The sequence below is a fragment of the Stenella coeruleoalba genome, assembly GCF_951394435.1.
Source record: "Stenella coeruleoalba genome assembly, chromosome: 2".
Classification (NCBI taxonomy): Eukaryota; Metazoa; Chordata; class Mammalia; order Artiodactyla; family Delphinidae; genus Stenella; species Stenella coeruleoalba.
Genome location: NC_137147.1, coordinates 135,260,664 through 135,288,657, shown reverse-complemented (window position 1 = coordinate 135,288,657; position 27,994 = coordinate 135,260,664). Strand labels below are relative to the sequence as shown.

Genomic DNA, 27,994 nt, shown 5'->3' with positions numbered 1-27,994 from the left:
AGTGAAAACTGGAGAAATGTTGAGAATATGCTAAGGACAGGGGCTGCCTGTAAGAAAAAGGTCACATGGAGAACACTGCTGCTTAGGTTTGGAACGTAAGTGATGAGTTATTCTAACTCTTCTTGGGAAAATAGAAATCTCTTCTCACTTAAGCTTTTCTAAAAATAGACTAGGAAGTGGTTTAATTATTTTTAATTGAGCTTCAAGGCAGACTGATGAGGTAGCAGCCAGAGATTTTCTTAATAAGCTACTTGCTTTGAATTTCAAGCTGCATAATTCCCTAGGCTTGTCTTTGAAGGAGTAATCAAGCCTTTCCTTCTCATGCAAGGCAGGGGGGAAGGTCGTAAATGGAGAACTTGAGCTAGCTTTGAGATTCCAGAAGCTGTTGCTGTGAGCCCAGCGTGAATGATTACCTGTGACCTAAGCTGGTCTGCCACCAGCTGACACGTGTCTATACTGCTCTTTGAACGTACTGAGAAGGCTCACCACACTCTTTCCAACTGCTGGGTCATACTGGCTCGAGTACTTGATACTAGTATCTTGTCACTTTATTTTTTTAATTTTAATTTTCTTGGCTGCACTGCACAGCATGTGGGACCTTAGTTCCCAGACCAGGGATCAAACCTGTGCCCCTGCATTGGAAGCATGGAGTCTTAACCACTGGCCTGCCAGGGAAGTCCCTCTGCTGTCACTTTAAACCAGAAGACAGACCTACAGCTCAGACTCAGTGTGAGGGGCTGCCTAACCTAGTGATGGGGAAGACAAGATAATCAAACACCTCAAGAGCAGAGGAATATGTAAGTCACAAGTCAAGATCAAAATGATTTATGGCTCCAGAGTCGTGGTAGAAATGAAATCAATCACAAACAGACTTCACATTCCTGAAACGTAAATTGTTTTTAATATTTAAAAGCACGCTGAAGTCTCCTTGATTTATAAAAAATAAATACATAACATGACAAACTTATTCATGATCCTGGGACCCTTATGAGGTCAAACTCTTTAATGGATGTGATGTGTCAATGTAAAACACACATGATCTGTTATACACCCAGAAGCATATTCCAGTTGCAAGATGCCTTCAAGGATCAGAAAGAACATAGATCAGTCTTCTACTGCAGAAAGCACGTCCAGAGCTGGGCGATGAGGTTGGGCCCAGGCACAGGAGCCTCTGACCAGCCAGCCTACAGTTAAGGAGCCAGGGCAGGAAGGCGCAGCCCTTCAGCTCACAGCCCCACCCTGCAGGCCAGGCAGGCTCCTCAGCTGCAGAGTGACCGGCTCCCTCAAGGGAACCACGAGGCTCCCAGCCTCTGCTGTGTCTCTGACGCACAGGAGGGCCTGTTTTGTCCTTACTTGTGGCTCTGTCCTAAGTTTGAGAGCAGAAGACTGAGAAGGTGTGCTCATTAAATTTTTTCATTAGAACACTGAATGGAAATCATGATCCTGCCATGAGCGCTGAGCTGAGAGAACGCGAGAACTCACACTGCACTTTACCAGAGACATGGGAGCGGGTGAGGGAGCACGCACTCCCGAGGTTGGCAAGGAGGAGTGCTTTCTCCAAACCGACATGCTCTCGAGGGTAAAGAAGTCAGGCCTAAAACACTTGAAGAGGGGATCTGGGAATCAAGTTTTCACCCCTGTAACACACAACATAAAAAAAAAAACAACAAAAAACAAGAAGAAAAATCCAGTCTTGTTAGTAAATAGCTGAATTTTGATTAAAACCTGAAATGTTTCTGTGTAATCGTCAACTGGCTGGAATGTATCTGGTACAGTTTAATCTGCTGTTGTTTCTTTGGCTGTCTTCCAACTAGATCTAGAAACGGTTTTGACACTCTCAATCCTGTTTCCCAAACCACTTAATTCCTGTCATTCTTAGGTTGGCTAGTTTTCCTCCTTCAGAAAAATGACCCACAACAATCTTCCTACTAGTGAGGGTGTACTTCTGAATAGAAGAGTCCTTCGGCTGAAATGGCATCTCCGAGGCCCACAGTTCGAACAGGATCTTTACACACCAACACTGGTGTGAAGTGGAAGGACACTCCCTCCCTGTGCCATTCGACCACTGGCTCGTTTGGGTTTAACATGACCCTGGAGCCATCCGCCGAACGGGAGGTCATGAACTCACGGGGCGCCTTCAGAGACACTCGGCGGGTGTCTATGGTTTCTGTCGCGCAGGCCTGTGTCCCGGCCACGCGAGCTCCTGCAGCCACGGCCGCCAGCTGGTTGGCCCAGTGTCCGTCCACAGTTGCCAGGATGTGGTAGGCCAGCGTGTGGAAGTGGATCCTGGTGAGGTCTGAGGCTCTGCTTTCACTCTTCCCATGTTCCTTCAAGATCCAAAAGAGGATGTCGCTGACCATGCCCACATCAGGAACACCGGTCCAGGAAGAGAGGGAAGAGTGAGGTCCAGATGCCGACTGGCTGAGAAATAACAGCTCCTGTTCATTCAGCCCAAGGGAAGTCACGGCAGAAAAGACCTGCTAACAAAAACAAAATGCGGGTCTTTTTCTGATGGACATCTAGCTCCCAAGTATCCTAGGACACAGCCGACGACTAACGTCAGGGAAGGCAGGCAGGGCCGGCATCTTTCTTCTTTACCACAAGACTCCCTGCTCTTGAAGTCTGTGTGGGGAAGTGACAGATCAAGGTCCCTATTTTGGCTATTACACCTCTATCTCCACGCTCATCATCACTTGCGGTCAACTGGAAAGTTGCAGTAACTCTGTATTAGAGCCAGTCTTCTGTTTATATGCTGGAATACAAAGGCAGAGGGGTACGCTCTGTACTGCTTTCCACGGTGCCCAGTTTCTGCCTCTGCACACACAGCAGAGGCTCTCACCACCGACGGGGCCTGACTCTCAGTTCCTGAATGTCAGCAGGTGTCACACCAGTACAGTGGAGAAGCCCACAGGCAGGGTTGTAAGGGTTCCTCGCACACAACACCAAGAAGCAAGGAGAGTGGCTTCACATCTGATCTAAGCTTTCTAGGCAGGTGTGGGTTAGGAAGACTGAATTTAGTAATAACACTGTGTGTGAAAGGGTACCAAACAAGAGCCATGGTTTTCTATCTTGAGGGGTACCACTATGTCCACCTTGCTTTCTTTCTTACTTAGCACTTCCTTCCTTAGAGCCAGGGACCTGAATAAGGTGAATGTTTGTGCAAGAGAGATGAGCCCTGTGGGTATGCAGGGGTGTGTCTGCACGCGCATATATTTTTTTAAAAATCAAGGGCCTGGGAATCCCCTGGCGGTCCAGTGTTTAGGACCCCGCACTTTCACTGCCGAGGGCGTGGGTTCAATCCCTGGTTGGGGAACTAAGATCCTGCAAGCTGGCACGGTGTGGCAAAAAAAAAAAAAAAAAAAAAAAATCAAGGGCCTGTCCCTTTGCTAATGTAACACCACTTCCGTTTACTGCATGTTCTGTTACACATTGAGCTACTGGCTCTATTTCATTCACTTCTCACTGTAATGCTCTGAGGGAAGGAGGGATTGCCTCCATCTTACAGATAAGGGGACCGAGGCTTAGAAAGGTTAAGTAGACAGTTACACAGAAAATGAAATAAAAATGGCTTTTTAAAGAAGTGGAAAAATAACCTCAAAAAGAGAAATATGAGAATAAAAATTATACCGAATGGGACTTCCCTGGCAGTCCAGCGGTTAAGACTCCGCGTTTCCACTGCAGGGGGTGCAGGTTCGATCCCTGGTCAGGGAACTAAGACCCCACATGCCGCAAGTTGTGGCCAAAAAGTAAAAAAAGAAAAAAAAAAAAAAAAGATACTGAAAAACACCAGGAGTGAACCCTAATGTAAACGATGGACTTTGCGTGATGTTGACATGTGAATGTAGGCTCACTGACTGTTGCAAACGCCCCACTCTGGGGCAGGGGATGTTGATGGGGGAGGCGCTGGGTGTGGAGGGCAGGGGCTACATGGGGCTCTACATTCTGCTCACCTGTGCTGTGAACCTAACACTGCCCTGAAAGTAGTCTATTAAAAAAAAATTATTCTGGGGCTTCCCTGGTGGCGCGGTGGTTGAGAGTCTGCCTGCCGATGCAGGGGACACGGGTTCGTGCCCCGGTCCGGGAGGATCCCACATGCCGCGGAGCGGCTGGGCCCGTGAGCCATGGCTGCTGAGCCTGCGCGTCCGGAGCCTGTGCTCTGCAGCGGGAGAGGCCGCAGCAGTGAGAGGCCCGCGTACCGCAAAGAAAAAAAAAAAAAAAAAAAAAATTATTCTGAAATACCACTTTTTACCTGTCAGACTGGTCAGAAAGCATGTTTTTAATCACATTCCAGTGGCAAGGATATGAGGAAACAAGCACTTGTAGAGAATTCTAGTGGAAGTAAACTGGTACAGTGCTCATGGACGAGAATTCTGCAATATCAAACTTACAAATGCTTTTTGTGCCCCAATCTAGCAATTCTACTTCTGAGAACTTATCATACACATGTACCTGCTCATGGGCAAAATAAACTCATGTACAAAGTTACTTGCTGAAGCGCTGTATGGGACAGCAAAGGGCAGACAGCCAAATGCCCAGCTTTGGTTGGAGTTAAAGACACTGGATGTACCACACGCTTCTTCTAACCAAGTGATGACAAAGAGGAGAGCTCCAAAACGCATCCAGTGAAAAAAAGCAAAGTGTACAACAGTGTATGCAGTATGCTATGCTATCTTTGGGGGTAAAAAGGGATGAAAAAATAAGGCTATATTCCCATATTTACTTATATACGTACACAATACCTCTGGAGGGAGCAGGTGAAACTAGTAAAGAGGTTACTAACAGTGGATACAGGGGGCAGGAGGAAGCGAGACTTCATGAATATATTTTAATATTTTTTGAGTTTTGAACCACATGAATATATTACCCATTAAAGAGGTTAAATAACAATAAATGAAAGGTTAACTAACCTGCCTAAGTTCACAAAGCTAGCGAGTGGCAAAGCTGGCATTCCAACCCGGTTTCCAAAGTCTGTGCTCTTAAGCACCGCACTCTTGGATTTATCTGATCATTGCTACTGTCGAAAGGCTGAACACCTCAGGGCCTGACGGTGAGGGAGTGAAGCGCCCCCCCAAACTTCCTTTCTCTGAACTTCTTGAAGTTCAACTGAAAGCACCCAAGTTGGGCTTTCAGTTTTCTCCTTTGAGTTCTGCTGCAAAAGGCATTCACTTCTGACTTCCCCATTCCAGAAGGAGAAACACGCCCCAAGAGCCCATCAGCAACACCGCCATATTCCTAATCTAGTAGGAGATCCTGTTCCAGCACAGTCCTGGCTCCTGGACTTGGATCTCACGGACCCAGGTCTGAGTGAGACAACACCCACACCTCAGTGACCCCCCGTGCTGCCCGTGGGTTACCTGATGCACAATGCTGCTCATGAGCTCCCTGTTGGTCATGCTGGCCAGCTCCAGGTGAACTGGAATACCCGTGGGGATGTCAGAAATGGCGGTCATGACCTGCAGAGACAAGAGGAGAGCACTGCCATCAGAAACAGAAGGAAGTCAGGCAAGAGGGAAGGAACAGGTCCCGAGAGGCAGTGCATCCTCATGAAAGCTCCCGGCCACGTGGGCGGCCACAGACACTGTGGACAAGGGAGGCTTTTCCCAACAGGGAAAACCAGGCTCTGCAGAGAGGCACTGGGGTTAAGGACTCAGAGAGCACAAGGAACCGCCCCTAAACGTTCACGCAGCCAGCCTCTTCCTGGGGACCTAAACTGAGCAGTCAGTTTCAACTGCTGTGTGAATCTGCAGCACAGCTGATGTGAATGAGATGATACAGAAAACACGAAGGACACAAACTACAGACACTGCAGTCTGCAGCCACGTTCAGCTTAGCACAGGAAGCAGAGGCTCAGGCAAGACGATGTTCTGATCTGTCCTACTCAAGATGCTGCCCGTGCCTGAGAGAACCCCATGAGGAGCCTCGCTGGAGTGGGAGGCAGGCTTCTCGGCTGCCACGACACGTCCCGGGAGGCCAGGACCCAGGGCAAGGCAGCGCAAGCTGCAGGGGCTGAGAGAGGCAGGGATCTGAAGGAAAATGCTAGCTGCGATCTGTGAAATCCCGTAACAGTGCTATTACCTCCAAGAGTCTCTTCCTCTGGAACTCCTTGCTTTGTCCCTCCATCATGTGCAATCCAGAGAGGACCACCAGGTCTGGCTGAAACTCCTCCAGGCTAGACACAAACACCTCCAGCATATTCATGGCCCCGTTGGAGAGGTCGTGGGAGAAGATGAATCGGTTGGCATGGGGAGCTTTTAACTGGCCCCACTCCTCCCCTAGAAAAGCCCAGTCAACACAATGGGAAGAAAAGGAAGAGGCTTTAAGTCTCCTAGCTGTGCGGGGGCTGGCGGGGGCCTCACTGGAGCCTTGGCTCTGGGCAGGCTGGCCTCTGGCTGAGTGGGCCCCGGATGCCATGGCCTAAGGGAAGCATGGTGCCGCAGCCAGGAAGATGGTGGTCAGAAAGAAACAAACCCAAAACCCCAACCCCAGCCCCACAAAAACACAGAAACACAGCACAGGTGCTGTGTGCCTTTGTCAAGGAGCTGGCAAGTAGCTCCCCTCGAGTCCCAGGGAAGTTCTCCTGTCCAAACACAGGATGCCCGTGTCCCTCCCAGTCGCAGAGCACAACTTCCAAACACTGGTGCACAGTGGGCACCATGCGGGTCTCCGAACGTAGGACATGCTGCCTTTCCCAAAGCACCTTCCACCTCACAGAAACGCCCCAGCACCTGTCATTTAGCTGGGACCTAAGGAGGCTAGAATGACTGTACCTCCTCCTCCCTGCCGCCCACTGGTGGTTCCTGGGCACTGGATCCAGAAGCTAAGAGTATCTGGCTGCTCTAGCCTCCCGTGAGCGAGCTGCTTTGGAATAATGAATAATGAATAAAAGACTAAGTTCAAGTGTTACTACCTCCTGAAAGGGTTGCCAACTGCTCCAGCCTGAGGTGTACTTTCACTGCTTTGAGGATCCAGAGATTCTCCTTTACGTGGTTTGGTGATTCATCACTTTGCTTTGAGTCCTCTCTTCTACTATGTTAACTAGTATTCAAACTTGCATCATTACTTCACTTTTCGCAGGTTTGTGCCCCATCCCCTCTCAACACTGTATGTCTCTGATTCCCACAGCCCAGTCACAGTCCCCTGCACAGAGTGCCCACTCAGCGTTCACTAATCTGATTCAAGCAGAGGGAGGCCAGACCCTCCCCGGTGGGGTCTTGGGCGGGGGCAGGAGCTGGGAATCTGTGTGCAGCTACAGGGGTGCCTCTCAGCACCGCGGCCAGGAGGAAGCATCTCCAGCGGAACCTAGTTTTTAATGTGCAGGTGGCAGGGCCCCACCCCTGGAGACCCAGATGTGCAGTCAGGTGGGGAACTACCAACTGCCAAGCACTTGAGGGGAGTGCGCCAGTGCCCGAGTCCTAGGGGAGGGGGGGCAGTGGGGGGCGGAGAGGCCTCTCCAAGTTCACTCGGTGCTATCCCACGCGCATCCCACATTCCTCTCCTTGAAGTCCTGAAAATCTCAAAACTCAGCCTGAGGCAGTGCCTTGGAGGCCATGTCCCCCGAGCACCAGGAGGAGCAGTCATCCCCAGCCTGGCGCACTGCCCGAGACTGGGGGGCAAGGATTTATGACCTAGGGTTACACAGCTCTCCCTCCACGCAAAGGACTGGTCCCATTTACAAAATCAAAGCCCATATGCTGAAGCCTAGTCTTTCATTGGTTTTATCATTTACTGGCTATTCCTTCAGAAAGTTTTTCCCCACGGCAGCCACCCCAGCAGAGGGTCTCCACGCTGCCGGCAAATGTGCCCCCCCAGGGTCAGGGCCCTGCTTCCTGCTTCCTCTGCCAACAGCAGCAGCCCCGCCTCCCTGCAGAGTGTGCATGGGGGGAGGGGAGGGGCTTACTCTAGAGCGGGTGTCAAGGCGGGGAAAACCTATCCTTCCTTTGCTCTGAGTTCACTTTTACCGAATCCATTCCTCTGAAAACATTTCATATGTGGGTCGTTTGTATAACAGGAAAGAAAACATCACCTATTTCCTAAAACCTGATGCAATGGTTATACTTGTTAAAACACCACGTTCCTTTCTTAACTCCTGGCCCATGCCTTATTATTTGTCTAAAGAAAATACCCAATGGTGATCCACACGGCTGACAGCAGCATTCCAACTCTGCTTCATTTCTGAAGACCCAACGCAGGGACGGCCTCCCCTAGGAAGCCTTTCCGAACTCTGCCACCTCCAAGCAGACTCGATTACAGTACCTCCTTCCCTGGGTCACCACTGGGCCTTATTATAGGACTTGGCACATAACTGTGCAATCATTTATTCAAGACTCCACCTCCTGTAGGGAAATGTGGACTGAGGGTAGGGCCTGTGTCTTCTTCTATCATCATATTTCTACTGCTTCATATTGTACCCAGCATATAGCCACATGACTGAATCAGCAAAAGAACACACGAGGAAGAGAACAGAACGATGACTCCAATGTCTATGACACAAAAGATGCGGGTATGAATTCTAAACGAATACTTCCCCAACTAACAAGACGCTGTACAATGGGAAAAACACACAACATGAGTGTTCTCCACGAGTAGAGACCTGGAACTGCCGCTCAGAGTGAAACTGTGAATAAGCACTATCTAACTTAACCTAGGAGAGAAGAGCCACATGGCATTCAAAACAAATTAATCTGCTCAGGGAAAAAGTGAGACAGGCAAAAATAAACAGGCTTCCGCAAGGCAAAGACAAGGAGGGATGTGGAGAGCTGTTCACTGGCAGTTTCCACAGGACGCAGGACTGACTGATGGAGTGGCCCGAAAAGCAAAATGATTGAAACGCAGACAGGGTGAGCCCGTAATAATATTCAACGCCCCTCTTTTCTCACTAAGCTTTGAATTTATTCCCTTAAGTGATCCCTTCTCTCAACTTATGATCTTGCCCTTCAGTCAGTAAGTCAGCAAAACCTATGCAGTGACTCACTGGATCCCCAGCCCAAAGCCTGAAAATAAGCTTCTCTGGAAAGGTCTGGTAGGAGAGAAGGAAAAAGAAGTTGACAAATCCCCTCTGGGAATTTATTCATTTAGAGAGAAGCAGGGGATGGATTTCTGTTAAGAGAGCTGACCTGAGGGCTGCTAGACTAGGTTTCCTCCAGGGGCCAATGAAAATGTAACTTTACATAAAGTTGAGTGGAAGGCCACTGCTTTGTACTAAGAAATAAGGCATAGAAAAGAAAAACTGAAATGGGAAGCTTGTAAACCCAAGGATGGAGACAATCTCCTTTCAAGATAAGCTGTGCTGTCTTCTGAACCACATACAAGGCACAGCTGTCAAATACAACAGCAAAGTCTTGGTGAAGAAACTAGTCTCTCTACTCTGTAGTCACCAGGGAAAATGACAGGCACAGGGACCAGAAAGGTCCCAAGTTCATGATGTGAGTGCCAACAGAGCGGCTGTGAGATGAATCTGGAACTGGCAGCAGCAGCAGCGCCTCAAAGGCATATCTTCAGCTCTTCTAGATCCTTCCAGTCAACAGACGTGCTCACGCCTTTCATTTGAGCAGCTCACTCCATACCACTACCTTCAGGCAGTAAGAGCCATCATTCTGATTTCCCACTGAGAGAAACTCAAAAACTGTGCAAATGGGAACTGCCCACTCCAACATCTTGTCTTTAATTTTCTGACCCTGCCCTTCCTAACTCCTTCATTCTAGTAAGCACCCCAAAGAGAACCAGAAACAATCATTTTTTTTTGTACTTGGCGGAAGGCATAATTTTTAAGATACACTATATTTTGTATCTTATATTAAAGTCAATTACTCTAGTAGGTGAGGTTCTCTTAATCGTCTGACTCGGAAGCAGTTCACTGATGCATATTAAGCAAGTACCGCTTTAAGGTACCAATTAGTCTGTTTAGATGCTTGAATCTTTAACGTGAATTAATAATGTGTTGAATCAGAAATTCAAGAGTCTGAGTTCTGAGCAGGGAAAATACACGGGATCAAATAAACAAAATTAGAATACGTTCAGGTATTTAGGATTCTCTCAGAAATCAGATCTGTAGTCTGTATAACACATAAAATCTACTGGGGGGAGGTAGGGTGGGATGGGGTGGATTTGGAGTTATAAACATTGGAACATTATGTAATGGGAAATAATAGGTGTTGTTGTATACAAAACACTTCCACTTACACACCCAAGGGAAAATAAAATGCTTCAAAGGAACTTTGCCAGAGGCCTGGTATTACCCTAAGCAGCTTGGAACAGCTGGCCAGAAAGGCCTAGGACAGAACCCAGCACATAGCTCAGCAGATTCTACCTGCCCTTCTTTCTTCTTAGTAATAAAGAAAAACTTTATATATATGCATTTAACACATTTGCATTTTTATTCAAGATGCTTGCTTTCCTACAGCCTGATGTCTCTTGGGTTCAGATCAATTACATTTGCAGACCTGGGAATTTTCTTCAGTGCTGTAATACTCTACATCACTCTCCCTTGAGACAATGGTCAGTACCAACTCAGCAGAACCAGGGGCCAGGAAGCTTTTGGTAAGGCAAGAACAGGATCCTGCCAATTTACAAAGATGAATTTCTAGCACAGTGATACCCCCATCTGACAACACACAACCCTCTAGCCAGGTTTACACCATTACTTACTCATTTCCTCTTACCTGCCTGATACTCTAAAATGAGGTGGAACTCATCCACTTCCTGCAGTGACTCTGGTGGAACAAATACATTGTCATCAAGAAGTTCATGCAGCTTTGGACCAACCGGACCACAAAGAAGAACCTGGAGACAAGCAATACGAAATCTATCAGGAGATCTGCCCCTTGTCCCACGGAATCTGTTCATTAAGGTACATCCAGCACTTCTATTCATTTCAACAAAACGCTGGATTCCAAATCCAATTTTGAAAGCTTTTGGTTTGGAGGTACAGACTAGAGGGGCTACTACCAGGGCCTGGGGGGTATAGACACAATGTACCCAGAAATGAGAGGCTGATAAAAGACCCACGTCACACACGTTACACAGGTACCTAGGCTGCTGCTGAATCCCACGCACCCTGTTAGGGACTGAATGTTTGTGGCCTCCCCACCCCCACCCCAATTCCCATGTCGAAGTCTAATGGCCAATGTGATGATATCTGGATAGGGTTTTCAGGAAGTAAATGAGGTCATATGGGTGGGTTCCTAATTCAACAGGATTGGTGGCCTTATAAGAAAAGGGAGAGAGAGAGAGAGAGAGATCTCTATTCACCACACCTGTTAAAGAAAGGCCATGTGAGGACACACAAGTAGGTGGCTGTCTGCAAGCCAGAAAGAGAGCGCTCATCAGAAACCAAACCCTGCTGGAACTGTGATCTTGGGTTTTCCAGCCTCCAGAACTGTGAGAAAATAAATTTCTGTTGTTTAAGCAACCCGGTCTATGGCATTTTGCCATCAGGGCAGCCTGAGCAGACTAAGACACACTGTACCTCACTTTCTCTCTTTTCTTAACTGACTCACATCCTGTGTAGGCAAACAGATACAGGATGCTGTCTGCTCAAAACTGCCAGATGAAAACAACTGTTTGAATTTACACAGTATAGAAAAGGACCACAATAATCAACCAGGGGACCTAATTTGTGGGATCAGGCTCCCTACTATACTTAGCTGCTTTGTGAACAAGACAGCCTTCCAAATAGAAGAATTAAAGAGCACCTCGATTCTGAAAGTATGGGGGGAGGTGCTCTGCAACTTTTTAAAAACCTTTTCTTCAACTCCAACCTGGGCCTCTTCCTGGCTTTTCCTTCTAGAAGCCATTTCACACCTGCTGCTGTTTCTGCCATGCCGGCTCTGGCCCCACTCATGACCAGGTTAACAGACTCAAAGCCCCTGAACCATGAGGGCCTGGATCAGGATTCGAAGGAAAGTCCTCAAAGATGATTGTAACCATTTCAGATTTGATATGTCCCATCCAGAAGCTTCCAAAAGCATTTTTACTTGCTAATTAACTACTTGTTTGTACAGAGGCATTTTCATGCATCTAAGAAATCCCAGCTTCTGGGTGAAAATACACTTCCCTCTCGACACATGCTCGCTATTTGCCAATTCTAAAAAGTCTTGCCCCTATAATTTTATTTCTTTTCTCTAATTCTTGGCTAGAACTTCAGCTTCCAAGATGAGATAACAAGGGCCAGATTTACCCTCCTGCCTGAAACAACAACAAAACATAAAATTTATGAAATAATGGTTTTCAAAACATTTGGGCACTGGGCAACAAAGGACAGTGATCCCTAAGAAACAGAAAAAAACTGAGTAAGCCCTACAGATCCTGCTGCAATTCAGCCTAAAAGAGTTTCCAGATATACAAAATCTGAAAGAATTAATCACCAGCAGATCTGCACTACAGGAAATAGGAAATCCTTTAGGCAGAAGGAAAATGATACCAGATGGAAATATTGATCTAAACAAAGGAATGAAGAACGCCAGGAATGGTAACTCTGGATAAGTATATAAGATCTTTTTCTTACTATTTAAATGTCTTTAAAAGATAATTAACTGTTTGAAGAAAAATATTAACAGCATAGTATGAGATTTATAGCCTATCTAGAAGTAAAGTATATGCCAATAATAGTATAAAGACTGGAGGGGAGAAATGGAAGTATACTATTTTAAAGTTCTTACATTCTATCTGGTGGTTTAATAATATCACTTGAAAGCAGACTGTGATAAGCTAAAAATGTACATTATAAACCCTAAAGCAACCACTAAAGAAAACAAGTAGCAAGGTGTCAGATTTAAACCTATCTGATATCGCAATAATCATATTAAATGTAAATGGTCTAAACTCCCCAAATAAAAGACAGAGAATGTCAAAGTGTATTAAAAAGCAAGCCCCAACTATATATTGCCTACAAGAAACACATTTTAAATATAAAGACACAAATAGGTTAAAAGCAGAAGGATGGAAAAAGATATATCATAACATGATTCAAAGCTGGAATGGCTATTTTAATCAAAATAGATTACACAGCAAAGAATATTATGAAATTATTTTCTTTATCCCTGGTAATGATAAAAGGGTCAATTCATGGAGGGAGGTAACAATTCTAAGGAGTTATACATCTAATAACAGCTTAAAAATACATGAAGCAAAAAGTTATAGAACTGCAAGGGAAATAGACAAGTCCATAAGTATAGCTGAAGATGTCAATACCCCTCTCTCAATAGTATTAGATAAATCAAGTGGACTGAAAATCATTAAGAACATAGAAGACTTGAACAACATTATCAACCAACTTGGCCTAACTGCCATTTATATATAGAACACTCCACTCCAAAACAGAAAAATATGTACTTTTCAAGTGTACACTGAACTTCACCAAGATAAGACTATATTCTGCGTCATAAAAAAGTCTCAATAAATTTAATAGGAATCAGAGAAGCATATTCTCTGATCACAATGGAAGTAAAATAGAAATCAATAACAGAAAGATATCTGGAAACCCTCCCAATATTTAGAAACTAAATAACACACTTCTAAGTAGTACATAGATGGGCCATTAAATACCTCATCTCAAGAAATCAAAGGGAAATCAGAAAGCATTTGAACTGAATGAAAATAAAAACAAAGTATCAAAATCTGTGGGATACAGCTAAAATAGTACTTAAGGGGAAGTTTATAGCACTAAACACCCTGTACCAGAAAACAAAGGTCTCAAATCCGTGACCTCAGCTACTACCTTAATAAACCAGAAAGTTAAATTCAAAGCAAACAGAAACCAATGAAATAGAAAAGAGAAAAATACAGGAAAAAAAAAAAAATCAGTAGAATTGAAAGTTCATTGTTTATTGAAAAGATCAAAATTGATAAACCTATAGCCAAACGTATCAAGGAAAAGAAAAAAAGAAAAAGACATAAATTACCAGTATCAGGAAAGAGAGAGAGAACATCACTACAGATTCTACAGACCTTAAAGGAATAAGGGAACATTATGACTAACTTTATGCCAATAAATTCAACAACTTAGATGAAACGGACAAATTTCTTGAAAGATTAAACTACCAAAGCTCACTCAAGAAATAAAAAATCGGAATTTCTCTTTATCTATTAAATCGAAATTGTTAAAAACCTTCCCGTATCAAAAACTTCAGGCCTAGAGGGCTTTGCTGGTGAACTCTACAAACATGTAAGGAGGATATGATACCAATTCTACACAAACACTTCTTTAAAAAAACTGAAATACTTCCCAATTCATTCTATAAGGTCAGTATTACTCTGATACTAAAACCAGACAGATATACAAGAAAAATACAGACCAATATCCCCCAGGGAAATTGATATAAAAATTTTAAACAAAATTTTAGTAAATTGAATCCAAAAAAAAGGGTAATACATCAGAAGCAAGTGAGGTTTATTCTGGGGATACATGGTTAGTCTAACATTTGAAAATCAATGTAATAACCATATACCAAAGTTAAAAAACAAAAACCACAGCAGCATTTGACAAGATCCAACATCTACTTCTAATTCTTGGCTAAATTCCAAAATATATTCCATAAAGACACTGCTCTCTTCTGCAATCTGGCTTCTATTTCACCATTCCACTGAATTTACCTTTACTATATTCACCAGGGTCTATTTCTGAGACAACATAGCTTGGTTGTAAAGAGCATGGACGCTGGAGCTAGAGTACTTGGGTTCAAATCCCAGCTCTACTCCTTCCTAGGTATGTGACCTTGAACAGTTTTAACTTCTCCATGCCTCATTTTTTCTATCTACAAAATGGGGATAATAATAGACTTCCCTTATGGGGCACTGTGAGGATCAAAAGAGTTAATATAATGTAAAGCACTTAAGACAGTGCCTGGCATACAGTAAGAACTATGAAAGTGTTAATGATTATTATTGCCTTTGGAAAATACCTAATCCTTAATCTGCGGTGGTTCTCAGATGATCACTTGGTCCATGTCGAGAAGCATTGCATCAAGTTAAATGGAATCTCTCTGAGAGAGCAATATGAGGTGGTGAGGTCATGGCAGAGCCTAGTGTTTGAATCCTGGCTCCATCATTTACTAGCTAGGTGACCCTATGCACAATACTTAATCTCTTACATTACTTAACCTCTCTGGACCTCCTGTCTTTAAAACGGTGATAATACCTTAACTTCATCAGATTGTTGTGAGGACTGAGTAACAGATATCCCTTTTCTTTCCTCAATCTTCTACCAAGGCCAGACATTTTTTTTTCTTTTTTTAAAAATCAGAATGCTTTCCAGTCAGACTGGTCTCAGGCCCAGCTTCTCCAGAGACCAACAGCAAATACTGGTCCCAGACGAGGGCAATATTGAAAGGTCAATGTAACCCAGGACTTCCAGGGCCAGAATTACTTCTCAGGGTCAAGAGAGTGGCCTTTTATGGACCCATTCAAATGCCCAGGATTCTGATGGGAAGGGCCTGGGTTCTCTCTAATTAGTTTATGACTGATCTTTCCTTCTCTTCCATCCATTAGCTGGTAATACTTCTGAAGGTCAGCCCTGTAACTTCTAATATTCTCTGTTTGGGAGTTAATTACTATCTATAAAGATAATGACTATTTTAAAAAAAATTTCCCACACCCTAATATTTTATGAAACTTTAATTCTTATTAAAATGTGAACGTTCACACTTTAATATGCTCTCCACATCTAAGCACATCCATCCCTCAGTGTACAGTGTGGCTCCATATGAATTTTTTCCCCTTAAACTGTTGAACATTTATCTGAATTTTTGGGTCCATCTCTGGGCTTCTGATTCTGTGCCCCTGAGAACTGTTTATGGTTTCCTTTCTCTGCCGTCAGTAGCCACATCTATTCTGCACTTCTCAAGTTCACTTACTCTAGAATCATCTTTGTTAAGATGATTTGTTAATCATCTACACGGGTCTCTCACTGTTGTGGCCTCTCCCGTTGCGGAGCACAGGCTCCGGATGCGCAGGCCCAGCGGCCATGGCTTACAGGCCCAGCCGCTCCGCAGCATGTGGGATCCTCCCAGACGGGGGCACGAACCCATGTCCCCTGCATCGGCAGGCGGACTCTCAACCACTGCGCCGCCAGGGAAGCCCTCTTTCTTTTTTTAAAAAATAAATTGATTTATTTATTTTTGGCTGCGTTGGGTCTTCGTTGCTGCACACGGGCTTTCTCCAGTTGTGGCAAGCGGGGGCTACTCTTCTTTGCGGTGCGCGGGCTTCTCACCGTGGTGGCTTCTCTTGTTGCAGAGCACAGGCTCTAGGAGTGTGGGCTTCACTAGTTGTGGTACATGGGCTCAGTAGTTGTGGCGCATGGGCTTAGCTGTTCCGTGCCATGTGGGATCTTCCCTGACCAGGAATTGAACCCAGGTCCCCTGCACTGGCAGGCAGATTCTTAACCACTGTGCCACCAGGGAAGTCCTTGTTCTATTTCTTATTAGCTATGAACTTCCCTATGCCTCAAGCTTCATGTGGAAAGCAAGACAACAGCAGTACCAGCATGAGTACCAACTAGCCTTACAGGTTGTTGCAGGGATTAAATGAGGTAATCCACATCAAACACTAGAAACAACGTCAGGCACACAGTAAGCACTCAGAAAGCATTAGCTACCACTCCTCTCCTTCCACTACTATATTCCTAACAAGAGCCTCAGGGTCTGGCACAAGTTGAATCAAGGAACAGAAAGATACTCATTCTTACTCCTAAAATTACTTAAACACTAGTGAAGGACACAGGTTTTAATCTGGGAATTTGACTTACCTTTAAATCTGAGTTGGCTGCAAATTTCTGTCCAATTAAAGCTGCATTTCCTCCTACATAGTGCTATAAGACAGTTCAAGGTTATTAGACAGTATTTTAGCATTAACTATGTTACTCAAGTTTAATAATGTTTTGATTTGTTGAATTAATTTACAGTCCATTTTTTTCCCAAAAAAATTTGCGGTGACTTCATAAGTACATACAGATGAGGTTAATAAAAACATTAACCCCATAGGTTAATAGACAATGAGTTATAAGGAAAGGTGGAAAAAACATATTGCTACACTTGGAAATTAGTATAATTGCCTTAACTGTAGATCAAATTTGGCCTTGAGCTTCCAGGCAACCGGAACAGATAAGGAAACAAAAGGAAATATGACAAGCATGGATAGACCTCATCTTCAGCACTGTAACCCTTCTAAAATGAGTATACGACTATGACAGTCTCCTCCTGAAAATCAATCAATAAATACTACAGTGAACTAAAATCCAACTCAATTTTTTTATCAAAGCATAGTTGATATGTAATATTACTTAAATTACAAGTGTACAGTAGAGTGGTTCACAATTTTTGGAAGTTATACCCCATTTACAGTTACTATAAAATATTTTCTATATTCCCCATGCTGTACAATATATCCTTGCAGCTTATTTTATACCTAATAGTTTGTACCTATTAATCCCTTACCCCTTTACTGCCCCTTCCCCATTTCCCTCTCCCCACTGGCAACCGCTAGTTTGTTGTCTTTATCTGTGAGTCTGTTTCTTTTTTGTTATATTCACTAGTTTGCTGTATTTTTTGATTCCACATATAAGTGATATCATACAGTATTTGTCTTTCTCTGTCTGACTTTATTTCATTTAGCATAATACCCTCTAAGTCCATTCATGTTTCTGCAAATGGCAAAATTGCATTCTTTTTTATGGCTGAGTAATATTCCATCTCTCTCTCTCACACACACACACTACATCTTCATCTGTTCATCTACTGATGGACACTAAGCTTGCTTCCTTATCTTGGCCATTGTAAATAATGCTGCTATAAACATTGGGGTGCATGTATCTTTCCGAATCAGTTTTAAAATCCAACTCTTAAGTGAGGCACACAGGCCTTTCTTTTTATCTGTCCCCTGCTTTCCTTTCTACTTCCATCTCCTGCCCTCCCTTCCGTACCATGCCTGCAGCTCTCCAAGTCTGCCTTCCTCCCTGTCTCTGTGCCTTTGGCACATGCTGCTTTCTTTTACTAGGATGCCTCCCCATTCTCATTCGTTGGTAAGACCCTGATCACTTTTCAAGTATCAGCTGCAGCATCACCTCTTCTGCAATGCCTTCTGTCTCCCTTTTCCCATGGCCACCTCCACCTCCACAACCCCCCTTCCAGACAGGATTACAGATCCCTTGCTACTCGCCACCCCTATACTCAGAACAAACCTCCATTACAGCCCTTGTCCACTTGGGCTAATGTCATCTGGGGACATGTCTAGCTCTTTCAGGGCAAGGACTGTCTTCTTACAATAAGTGCTCAGTAAATGTTTGTTGCCAGATTTTGAGAAAGGAAGAACACACTGATGCATCAGGAAACATAAGAGCTTTCCTGGGAGTAAATTCTAAAGGTAACAGACTCCAATAGAGGACAATGTTTTCTCCTAAACACCACATCTCTCAGCTGAGGACCTAGAGCAGAAGAGCAAATAGTTCAAGGCTAGTATTCCATTGTGCTAAGGACGGATTCATGTGTTTTGGAAACCTGACAAGTAGGAAATACGGCGGATGCTCTAGTTGAGAAACCTCATCAACTGCCTTGCCTGGGAGGAACGCTAGCACCTCACCTTCCTAGTTCCCAGTCCCATGCAGAGGCACAGAATAAATAACTCATCTCTGGATGCTAGACCTCACTTTCAGCCCAACCAAGGTTTGTGCTGACCGATCACTGGTTTCGGGTGGGACAGTAATGGCTTACTATAGATAAATTTAAAACTGTGATATACAGGCTGAAATTTGGCCTTTTAACATGTTAACCTTATTTTTTATTTACTATGGTGCCTAGAAGAATTTACTAAAAATCTTGGGTGAAACATTAAGATTCCATGAAGTGGATTTTAGAGTTTTCATGTAATAGTTATCATTAACTGCTGTTTATCAGTCAATCTGCCTTATAGTTTAAGGGAGTTTGACAAGGCGCCAAATGAAGTGTCACACTAGTGGAAGACAAATAACACATTTTAGGTTTTACAATGTTAAGAAATAATTTAGATGATGTAAAAGCTAGATAAAATTTCTGTAGAAAAAAATGTTTGCATTATGAAACAAAAGGCAGAAGAAACTAGAATAGAAAGCAAATTGGTGGTTTAAATGCTACAATCTTAAAGACTTTTAAGCAGTAGACTTGCCATCTTTTTAGAACTATCAAGATTCTTTCATAAAAGATAAGAATCTCAGGAGTTCCCTGGTGGTCCAGTGGTTAGGATTTGGTTGGGGAACACTGAGATCCCCCAAGCTGCGCTGCGCAGACAGAAAGGAAAAAAAAAAAGATCAGACTCTCACTACCAAACTCAGCTGTCAAAATGATTGTAACTGAAGTTTTAATAGCTTGCTGTTTCCTTTAGAAACTCAGCTGGGTAATGCTCATGCCCATTTCTAATGTTCAAATGGGTGGCTTCAAAGGGAAAAAAACTTTAAAATCTTAATAGTTATAAAAATAAGTGGTCACAAAGAATGGTCTATGAAAGGTACCAATCAAAAATGGCATTAAGAGCTCCCCCAGTGAGAAGTACACCCAGACTGGGGTGATGGGCCAAAGGAAGATTTTAGGTAAGAAAATTTGGGGGTTAGATGTGGTGGGGTGGAGAGATGCTTAAACAAACAACCAAAACTGGCCGGTAAGAGGTGTGAAGGCAGGTGTAGTAGCAGGTGTGTGAGCCTTGAGGAAGTGTCTGGACCATGCAGGCCCCAGGGCTTTGTTTATGATCACCAGGTGGGCTTGGGGAGCTCTAAGTTCTATCTCTGAGAGGCTCTACCCTGTAGAACAATGGTTCTCAGAACAAGGTGTTCAGAACAACAGCATCAACATAACTAGGAAACTAGCTGGAAGGGTAAATTCTTGGGTCCACCCCACAAGCACTGAATCAGAACTCTGGAAGTGCGGTCCAGGAACCTGTGTTTCAATATCCCTCCAAGTGATTCTGATGCACACTCAGGTCCAAGAGCCACCAAACTAGACCAGTGGTTCTCAACCAGGGTGATTTTGCATCCCTCCTCTCCCTGACCCTGGAAACATATGACCATGTCAGGAGACATTTTTAACTGTCACAACTGGGGAAGAAGAGGACTGAAACTGTCATCTACTGGGTGGAGGCCAGAGATGCTGCTAAACATCTTACAATGTGCAGGACAACCCCCACAAGGAAAAATTCTCTAGCCCTAAAGTCAATAGTGCTGAGGATGAGAAAACTTGCTCTGGACCAGCAGAGCAGAGGTAAGGACCCAGCTCCCTCGTTCCCAGGCAAAGGCTAGAACTCTTTCTCTGTGGGTTTGGCCTTGTTTTGCTTAGGAAGGACTCAGGCATATTAAGATTACTGCAAGTTATCAGCCAAGCAATACCCAAACAAGTTTGGAGTAGATATCTTTCCTACCTTAAACTTGAATAACACGAAAAAAGAGCAATTTAATGGATAACCCAGAACCAAAATTTTAGGAAATATGCTTCATAAACGTTGGCTGAATTGCACTGACTAGGAACAGCAGAGTTAAAGGAAGGTCAGATACAGTTTTCAAAAAAGAGAAAAACACTGTAGAATTGGATTCCTAACAATTACCCTCTTAGGGCAAACTGGAGAAAAAAGCTGCTTGGTTGCTTTTAGAAACCATACAAACAAGGTGTCTTTCCCCACCACCACTGGCAAACAGACCTGGGCTCCTGGGAACTCTGATGCAATCTGGGCGATGTTATGGAAAGTTTCCTTATCACTGAAGAAGCGTTCAGCAGCTGCTCCCTTCCCCATGAAGTGAATGAAGGCTTCTTTTAGATCATTCCTCGAACGCAGCTCAGTGTGATCTTTCCCATTCCCAGGATTCAGGCCAAGTGCCTGCAAGAGCTTCACCCCTGACAGCACTACATCCACACATGCATTGACTCTGGAAGGAAGGAAGGAAGAGAGAGACAGTGTGAAAGAAACAGAAGCACTGGGGCAACTACTTTGCATTTAACTAACAACAGGGAAATGTTTCAGAGGCCTGTATTCAGACAAAAAGCAGATGAAGTAGATTTGAAACCTGAATTGGAAAGTAAACAGCATATGGCAGAAAGAGGATTACTTTATCTGGATGTATGTCTTAGGATCAGAACACAGGACTCTTGGCAAGAGTTTGGCAAACTTTTACACTAGTTACAAAGAGAGAAAACAGGTGCTCAGCATTTCAGAACAAAGTATCATGATAACACAAATTTAGCATTTCTGAGAAAATGGTGGCAGAACCAAACTGTCTGGATTCACCCTGGCTGTGTGATGTGGGCAAGTCACTTTAATTTCTCTTTGTCTCAGTTTCCTCATCTATAAAATGGTGTAATATGAGTATTTAACTAAGAGCTGTTGTGAAGATTAAGTTAATAAATGCTTAGGAACACTGCTTGCTGCAGAGGAAGCAAAATAAAAGTTTTGGTCAAAATCCATCTTCCCCTGAAAGATATATTAGGATGGTAGTAAAATACACTAAATACCTAAATGTCTAAATACTCCCAGTTGAAATTCTTAGAGCTGAGTGGTGCCTTAAAGACTTAAGTGCACCTGCAGCCTGTAACAACTCATCACTTCGCAGGTGTTCACCGGACCCATCCATGAACTTTAAAGGCTGGTAAGAAGCCAGTGCGACATCACTTGGTTGGTGCTACAGAAATTATAAAGTACGTATAAGGCTGTCTGTCATGGCCCCTCCTATGTGTGCATGGAAGAGTTCTGGCTTACATTTTCAGTGTTTCTTTGCTAAAAGTCATCCCTTAAACGAGAAGTTCCAAACACTTTGGGTAGCTAAATGAGGTCTTTCTGCCCCACCACAGGCACCTTTATTCCTGCCTCTGCCATCCCTGCCAGTGGGGCTGGAAGACCAACTGAAACAGCTTCTGGTGACAAGGCTGTGCTTCCAGGTTAATTCCGAGTAGCTTTGAAACCAGAAGGTAAACTCATCAATAAAGAAGGTCCAATGGATTGGATTTTAGTGTATAATATGTAACTACAGTGTTTCCCTTCCAGTCTCCTTTAAAAATCTGTTGATCAAATCATTAATGGTGGCCAACTCTAAGATGAGGAATGAGATGGTGGTAAGGGAGAGGAGATATATTTTTTTTCCATCAGATATATTTCTAATTTTTACAAGCATACATTACTTTTAGAACTTAATAACAATTTTTAAAAGGTTCTCATGTGGGCTAGATATTATTTACATCACTCAAGGAAGGTTTACAAGGGCAAGGAAGAAACACATCCCTCCTCATGACGCAAAACTGACTGCATACTCATCATAAAGATTCTTTTATTAATTCTTCTCCTATGAATCCCAAGTTTTTGAAAAGGTTTTTGCCTACCGCACAGCATTTAAATACTCAAATGTTCTTATTCCTTTAAAGTCAAACACACATATAATTACTCTCGTCAACTGGAAAAGCATAATCTAAAAGTGAGTATACTTTTCAGCACATAAAACACATTGACATGCATGTGGAAGGTTCTTAATGATACATTGAAAACATAATCCTTTCACAGCCTTACATAATAATGAACCAACACACCTTGTAAACTGGTCTCAATCCTACCTCACAGGAAGTGTCCTTTATTTCTACTGGATGCAGCGTTAGATGTCTGAAGGGTAGAATCTTAACAGGAATACAGCCATCCCTGGCTCTCAGACTCCAGTAGGCTACCAATGTTCAGACAGTGAGAGTTTGGATAGCATGAAACACCCATTCCCACCAAGCAGCCCTACCTAGAAAATGTATCCAAATGGATTTGGGTCCTGAGTCTGGACAGCAAAAGTTCAGGTACTGAGGGATATACCCATATTTGGAAATAACGACTTCAAAATCGACTTCAGTAAACACCACCTCCATATCTAGTTGTGCTGAGACTTTAGAGTTTAATTGTTTAAAGATGAGAATGGAGGAAGCTGCACTTACAGAAAAACAAAACTGAACGGAACAATGTTCAGCACATTTTGCAGCAAAGACAAAACCCAACTGAACAAATTTTGAGTTAAAACAATGTAACTATCATAGGAACATTTTCTATCCCCCACCTAATCATGTCATGAATACTAAAGGAAAAAATCTTAGGAAAAAATTTACTTGGTAGCTTTTTAAAACAAAAAAATCATTGAACACTACTATGTGCCAGACAGTTAACAAAGTACTTTTAGGTGTGCTTTCTAGTTATATTTTATAATACTTCAACCAGAACAAGAATCTTTCTCTGCGCTTCAACGGTATACTAAAACGTAAACAAGCACATTACCTAAGGTGCTTTATTATCAGGGAAAATTAAAGGGCGGCGGGGAGGTAAAACAACTAGAAGACAAAATTATGCTCATTTGACACTTAGGCAGAATTTCACAGCTCAATGAGAAATGTATAAAAGATTACAAGGTGAGTTTTGAGAAAACACAGACACAGATGAAACAACTGGAAGATAAAGTGAGGCAACAGATGCTGAATGCCTGAACAAGTGGCTGTGCTAGCAGAGAGGATGCTGGGAGCCAGGGTTGCCAGGCATATGATTAGAGACTTGGGGGTGGGGTGGGAATGAGGGACAGTTTCTTCTGGGTCGTAAATTCCTTAAAAACAAGGATGGTGGTCTTTATCACCTCTCCTCTGTTTTACTGTCTGTAAATCGTTTCCTAAGGTACTTTCTAGCTTTCACACTCTACCTGAGATATTATGAGAGCTAATCATAATCGCTGTAAGATACAGAACCGTAGAGAAGAGAAATTCAAGAGGCAGGAATAGTGGTCCTTGGGCCACACCCTGGATGGTGCTCTGGACAGAGAAAGAAGACAGGCATTTTCAGACAGACCACACCAATCTGCAAAACGTTCTAAGATAGGGAAGTAGTCATCACTGCTTGCAGCTGAGAAAAGTGAGGCTGGGGGTCAACTAACATTCCAAAGGCCATGACTGGAGAAGCCTAAATTCAAACCCAGATTTATCTGATACTGAAACCCACGGGAAGCATACACAAGCAAAGATGTAGACAAAGGGATTAACCTTGTTTCTGGACACAATAGGAATACTGATCCAGTTAGGAGAGTTTCAACAGGGGAGAAGAGCTAGACAGGTTTCAAAGGTCAGGGTGAAGCCAGGTAAGGGAGAATGAATGCTAGGATGAGGGGTTCATCATTCACCCAATGAACCTTAGGACCAGGGCCCGATTCTGAAGCAGGGGAGGGAGCACATGCTTTAGAAAGATGTGGCAGTGGGCTCGCCATTGACCATCTTCTTGAAACCTCTCCTATCCTTTATTCCCTGGTCCCTTCCCACCTGCCCCTTACATAGATGGCAGTGCCTCCCCGAATCCCACCCTTGCCATTTACCTCCCCTTCTTTCTCTTCCTAGGTGATGTTGTCCAGTCTCTGGCCTCGGCCTAAATGCTGGAGTCTCCAAGGTCTACAACCCTGCTCCTCAACTACAGCCTCTGGCTGTCAGCAGCTGAGGGCCCAGCTTCCTCTAAAATTCCACAGGAATGTACATTTCCCCTCCTCTGAAATCAAAATGCTTACCTTCCACCACAAACTTGTTCCTTTTTCTTAATCTCTTCGTGGCAACAACATGGCACGAAGGTGGAGCCAGGCTGCACCTCGGGCATTCGACAGTTGTGTGATCTTGGGCAAATCAGTATTTCCAAGCCCCAGTTTACTCCCTGTGAAAGCTGGATGACAATCTCTGTATCTACGTGCATAAGGTTGTTGTAAGATCCCCAGTATTAAGATCCTGTCATTTTTGATGCCTCTATTTACTGTACAACACCCAACCTCTTCTCAAATCTCACCTGTTGAAAACCACTGCCAAACAAGAAAAAGCTCTATGGACTCTTAACTAGCGTCAGAGTCTCAAGACTTTCCTTTTTTATGAGTCATATTAAATTGTGTGCTTTGACTGAGTATGTGAAAGATAGTGAATGTGTATGTGTGTGTGTGTGTGTGTGTGTGTGTGTGTTGTGTATTCTCCTAAAAGATCAAACTACAACACACACGCACCTGCCAAATGAGATTCTGGTACCAGTACTGCACCCACCTACTCCTTGTACATTCTCATCTTTAGGCTGAAAATCTGGGTAAGGAGAAATGTTGGTAACAATGGATGTCTGTTACCCACAAAAATAGCATGAAGCAGTCAAATAGGTTACAACCACAGCTCAAATTTCACATTCCACTGGTTAGTCTCTGCAAAGAACTTAGCATCATTTACTTGCTTATAAACCTTTATGGCTTTCCCATCACCTACCCTGATACAAAAGGCTCCTTTCAGCATCATCGCTTGACATCCCTCTACCATAAGGTCCTTGCCCTAAATACAGGGCCAACTTGCTATTCACAAACAAGCCAAATACCTTTTCACATTTGGTCCTCTCTGCCTAGGTGGGCTTATTCCCCCATCTTCTTGTGGAGAAATTCCATTTCTTCTCCAGGGCCTGGCCCTTGCAAGTCACTGTAGCAGAATATGTTTTCCAAGATGGCCACAAGATGTCCCATCCCACATGTTCTTTTTACAATGTGACGCTCACATTCCCCCCATCCAGGTGTGTTCTATGTCCCCTCCCCTTAAAACCATTTGGACCTGAGACTATGACAGAAGCAACACTATGTGCTTCTAAGAGTAGGTCACAAAAAGGCATTAATGCTTCTGCCTGGTCCTCTTGGGGAATTCCCTCCCCTAGTCACCCTGCTGTGAAAAAGCTAAATAGAGAAACCACCTGTAGGTGTTCAGGTGAAACCAGTTGAGGTTGTAGCCGACAACAACAATCAACCCTTGAGATGATCCCAGTCCCAGCCATCATCTGCCTGAAACCGCACAAAACCCCAAATGAGAATTGCCTAGCCGAACCCAATCAAACCTCAGAATAATGAGAATAAAATGACCATTGTTTTAAGCTACTAAGTTTTGGGGTGATTTGTGATGTAGCAAAAGTAAATAGATTGTCACTTTCTCAGATGGAGCTTTTCCTGAAACCTCATCCTGGGAAGAATCAGTAATTCTTTGGGACACAAGGCTACCTTGTTTCCACCATGAGTTCAGCAAAGCACTTTTCTTAATCATTACAAACAGCATTGTGTCACCTCACCGCCCCCCGCCCCCCATTCATATTGAAGCCCTAACCACAGATGGACTGTATTTGGAGGTAGGAGCTATTTAAGGAGGTAATTGAGGTTAAACGAGGCCATTATCTAATAGGACTAATGTCTGTTTAAAAAGAAGGAGAGACACCAGAAGTGCTCATGAATGGAGGAAAGGTCTAATGAGTACACAGGGAGAAAGCAGCCACCTGCAAGTCCTTAAGAGAGGACTCGCTCTTGGGCTATCAGCCTCTAGCACTGTGAGAAAATAAATGTCTGTTGTTTAAGCTACCCAGTCTGTGGTATCCTGTTATGGTAGCCCTAGCAGAATAACACAATAACGAATATATTTGTTTCCAACAAACGAGGCTGGGACCTTGCCTCATTCATCCCTGCATCCTCAGAACCTAGCACAGACCTGACACATACCACGTAGTTGACAAATATTTGTTGAATGAATGCTCACAAAACCAGGGAGGACAATTAATGAGCTGATAAGGATGCAGGTGAAAGGGCTTGAACTTGAAAGAAGAGGTAAAAGAGGATACATCTGAAGAAACAATAAATATGCTGATATAAAAAAATAGTAGCTAACGTTAGGTGTCTGCTCGTTAAAGCAGACACCATGCTAAATAACATGGATTATTTAATTGAATCTTCAGGATAACTCTGCTTTACCTTAACCTTTCTGGTCCCAATACTCACAGGAACTAGTAGAGCAGCAGAAGGCCTGTTTCCGTGTTGAGGGCAAGATACTAAAGTCGAACTGAGACAAGAACTAAACAGGGAATAATTACACGCGGGAGGGGAATACAAAGAAAGGAGGCACTGTGATTTGGGAGAACCCTAAATATGCAATGTCACTGAAATCAGGGGAAGAAAAGAGTTTCAAGGAGAAGGGTGTGCTTAACGCGCGGAAGGCTGCAAGCAGTCGACAGAGAAGGCTAAAAGAAGCAGTTGAATGTGAAAATCAACTCGGTTCCGGTGAGCTTTGAGAGAGAAGTTTCAGTAGAATGGTGGTCTCCAGACTACGGCATTAAGGAAGCGGAAACAAGGCGTAAAGAAATAAACTCGGTAGCTAATGGCACGACCCCTCCTTCAAGTAGTTCAGAAGCAAGAGGGTGCCGCCAAAGTGCTAAGACCAACCATCGCTGACTGCCAAAGAGCAGCCGCCATAAAAGGAGGGCTTGGAATGAAGGAGGCTCGAACTATAAGGAGTCAGGCTGAGCGGGATTTTCAAGAGGCTATTAGGCTGGTTCTATGGAGATGAGAGAAGGGGGCTGGTCCTACCGAGACGAGAAGGGCGCAGGGGCCAGCCGACAGGAAAAAGCAGTCTGGTGAGTCCCTGCAGCAGTGACGAACGGGGCTCGTCCCAGACGTCCGACGCTTCTCGCCAAGGAGGCAGCGTGGACACCAGCGCCGGAGGGCCTCCCGGGGACCTCTGGGAACCCGTTTCCGCGCCGGCTCTACCTCCCAGCTCCCAAGCCGCCTGACCTCCGCCAAGGCGGCCCTCGGAGGCCCGGAGCGCCCGCACCTCCTGGAGAGGTCCAGAGAGGCAGGCTCCGCAGGCACTCACCCTACGGCCACGCGGCGCCAACGCCGGGCCGGCCGCACGATGAGCGCGTCCCAGGCAGCAGCCAACCGACCCTCAGGGGAGCCGGGTCCTGGGGGCGCGGGCGCAGGCCCCAGCTGCAGCGAGCTCCACAGCGAGCGCAGCGCCGACCCCGGCAGCTGCGGCTCCAGCAGGAAAACGCAGCCCACCGCTAGCGCCAGGAAGCCGGCGTACGCGGAGCCGCGCCACAGCGCCATAGACACAGAGGTGTAGGAGCGGCTGAGCACAGCTCCTTTCCCGGTCCGCGCCTCTTCCGGGCTTAGCTCGTGCCGACGTCGACATGCGCGCTACGTCACGCCGGCGCGCCGCGGTTCCCCCCGGAGGGGCGG

At 44.5% G+C, this 27,994-nt stretch overlaps 1 protein-coding gene across 3 annotated transcripts; it reads right to left on the bottom strand.

Moving 5' to 3' along the window:
- Nucleotides 1-63: 63 nt before the first annotated feature.
- Nucleotides 64-27,927, bottom strand: ADPGK (ADP dependent glucokinase). 3 transcript variants are annotated; one of them, XM_079907565.1, is made up of 7 exons: nucleotides 27,630-27,927; nucleotides 20,647-20,872; nucleotides 16,739-16,801; nucleotides 10,659-10,779; nucleotides 6,076-6,272; nucleotides 5,355-5,453; nucleotides 64-2,480 (listed from the first exon to the last, which is right to left on the bottom strand). In XM_079907565.1, the coding sequence occupies exons 1-7, from the start codon at nucleotides 27,860-27,862 to the stop codon at nucleotides 1,929-1,931; spliced, it is 1,491 nt and encodes a 496-aa protein (XP_079763691.1). In that variant the 5' UTR covers nucleotides 27,863-27,927; the 3' UTR covers nucleotides 64-1,928. The 3 variants fall into 3 exon arrangements, with proteins under 3 accessions (XP_079763691.1, XP_079763692.1, XP_079763693.1); XM_079907566.1 differs by having other exon boundaries at nucleotides 64-2,477; XM_079907567.1 differs by lacking the exon at nucleotides 27,630-27,927 and adding an exon at nucleotides 27,344-27,484.
- Between the last annotated feature and the right edge of the window lie 67 nt (nucleotides 27,928-27,994).

Coding starts and splice junctions, on each gene's coding strand:
- ADPGK (XM_079907565.1), bottom strand. CDS start 27,862: ATGGCGCTGTGGCGCGGCTCCGCGTACGCCGGCTTCCTGGCGCTAGCG. Junction 16,802..20,646: donor CAGAGTTCCCAGGAGCCCAG/GTCTGTTTGCCA, acceptor ACTGTCTTATAG/CACTATGTAGGAGGAAATGC. Junction 2,481..5,354: donor TGAGCAGCATTGTGCATCAG/GTAACCCACGGG, acceptor TGTTTTTGTTAG/CAGGTCTTTTCTGCCGTGAC.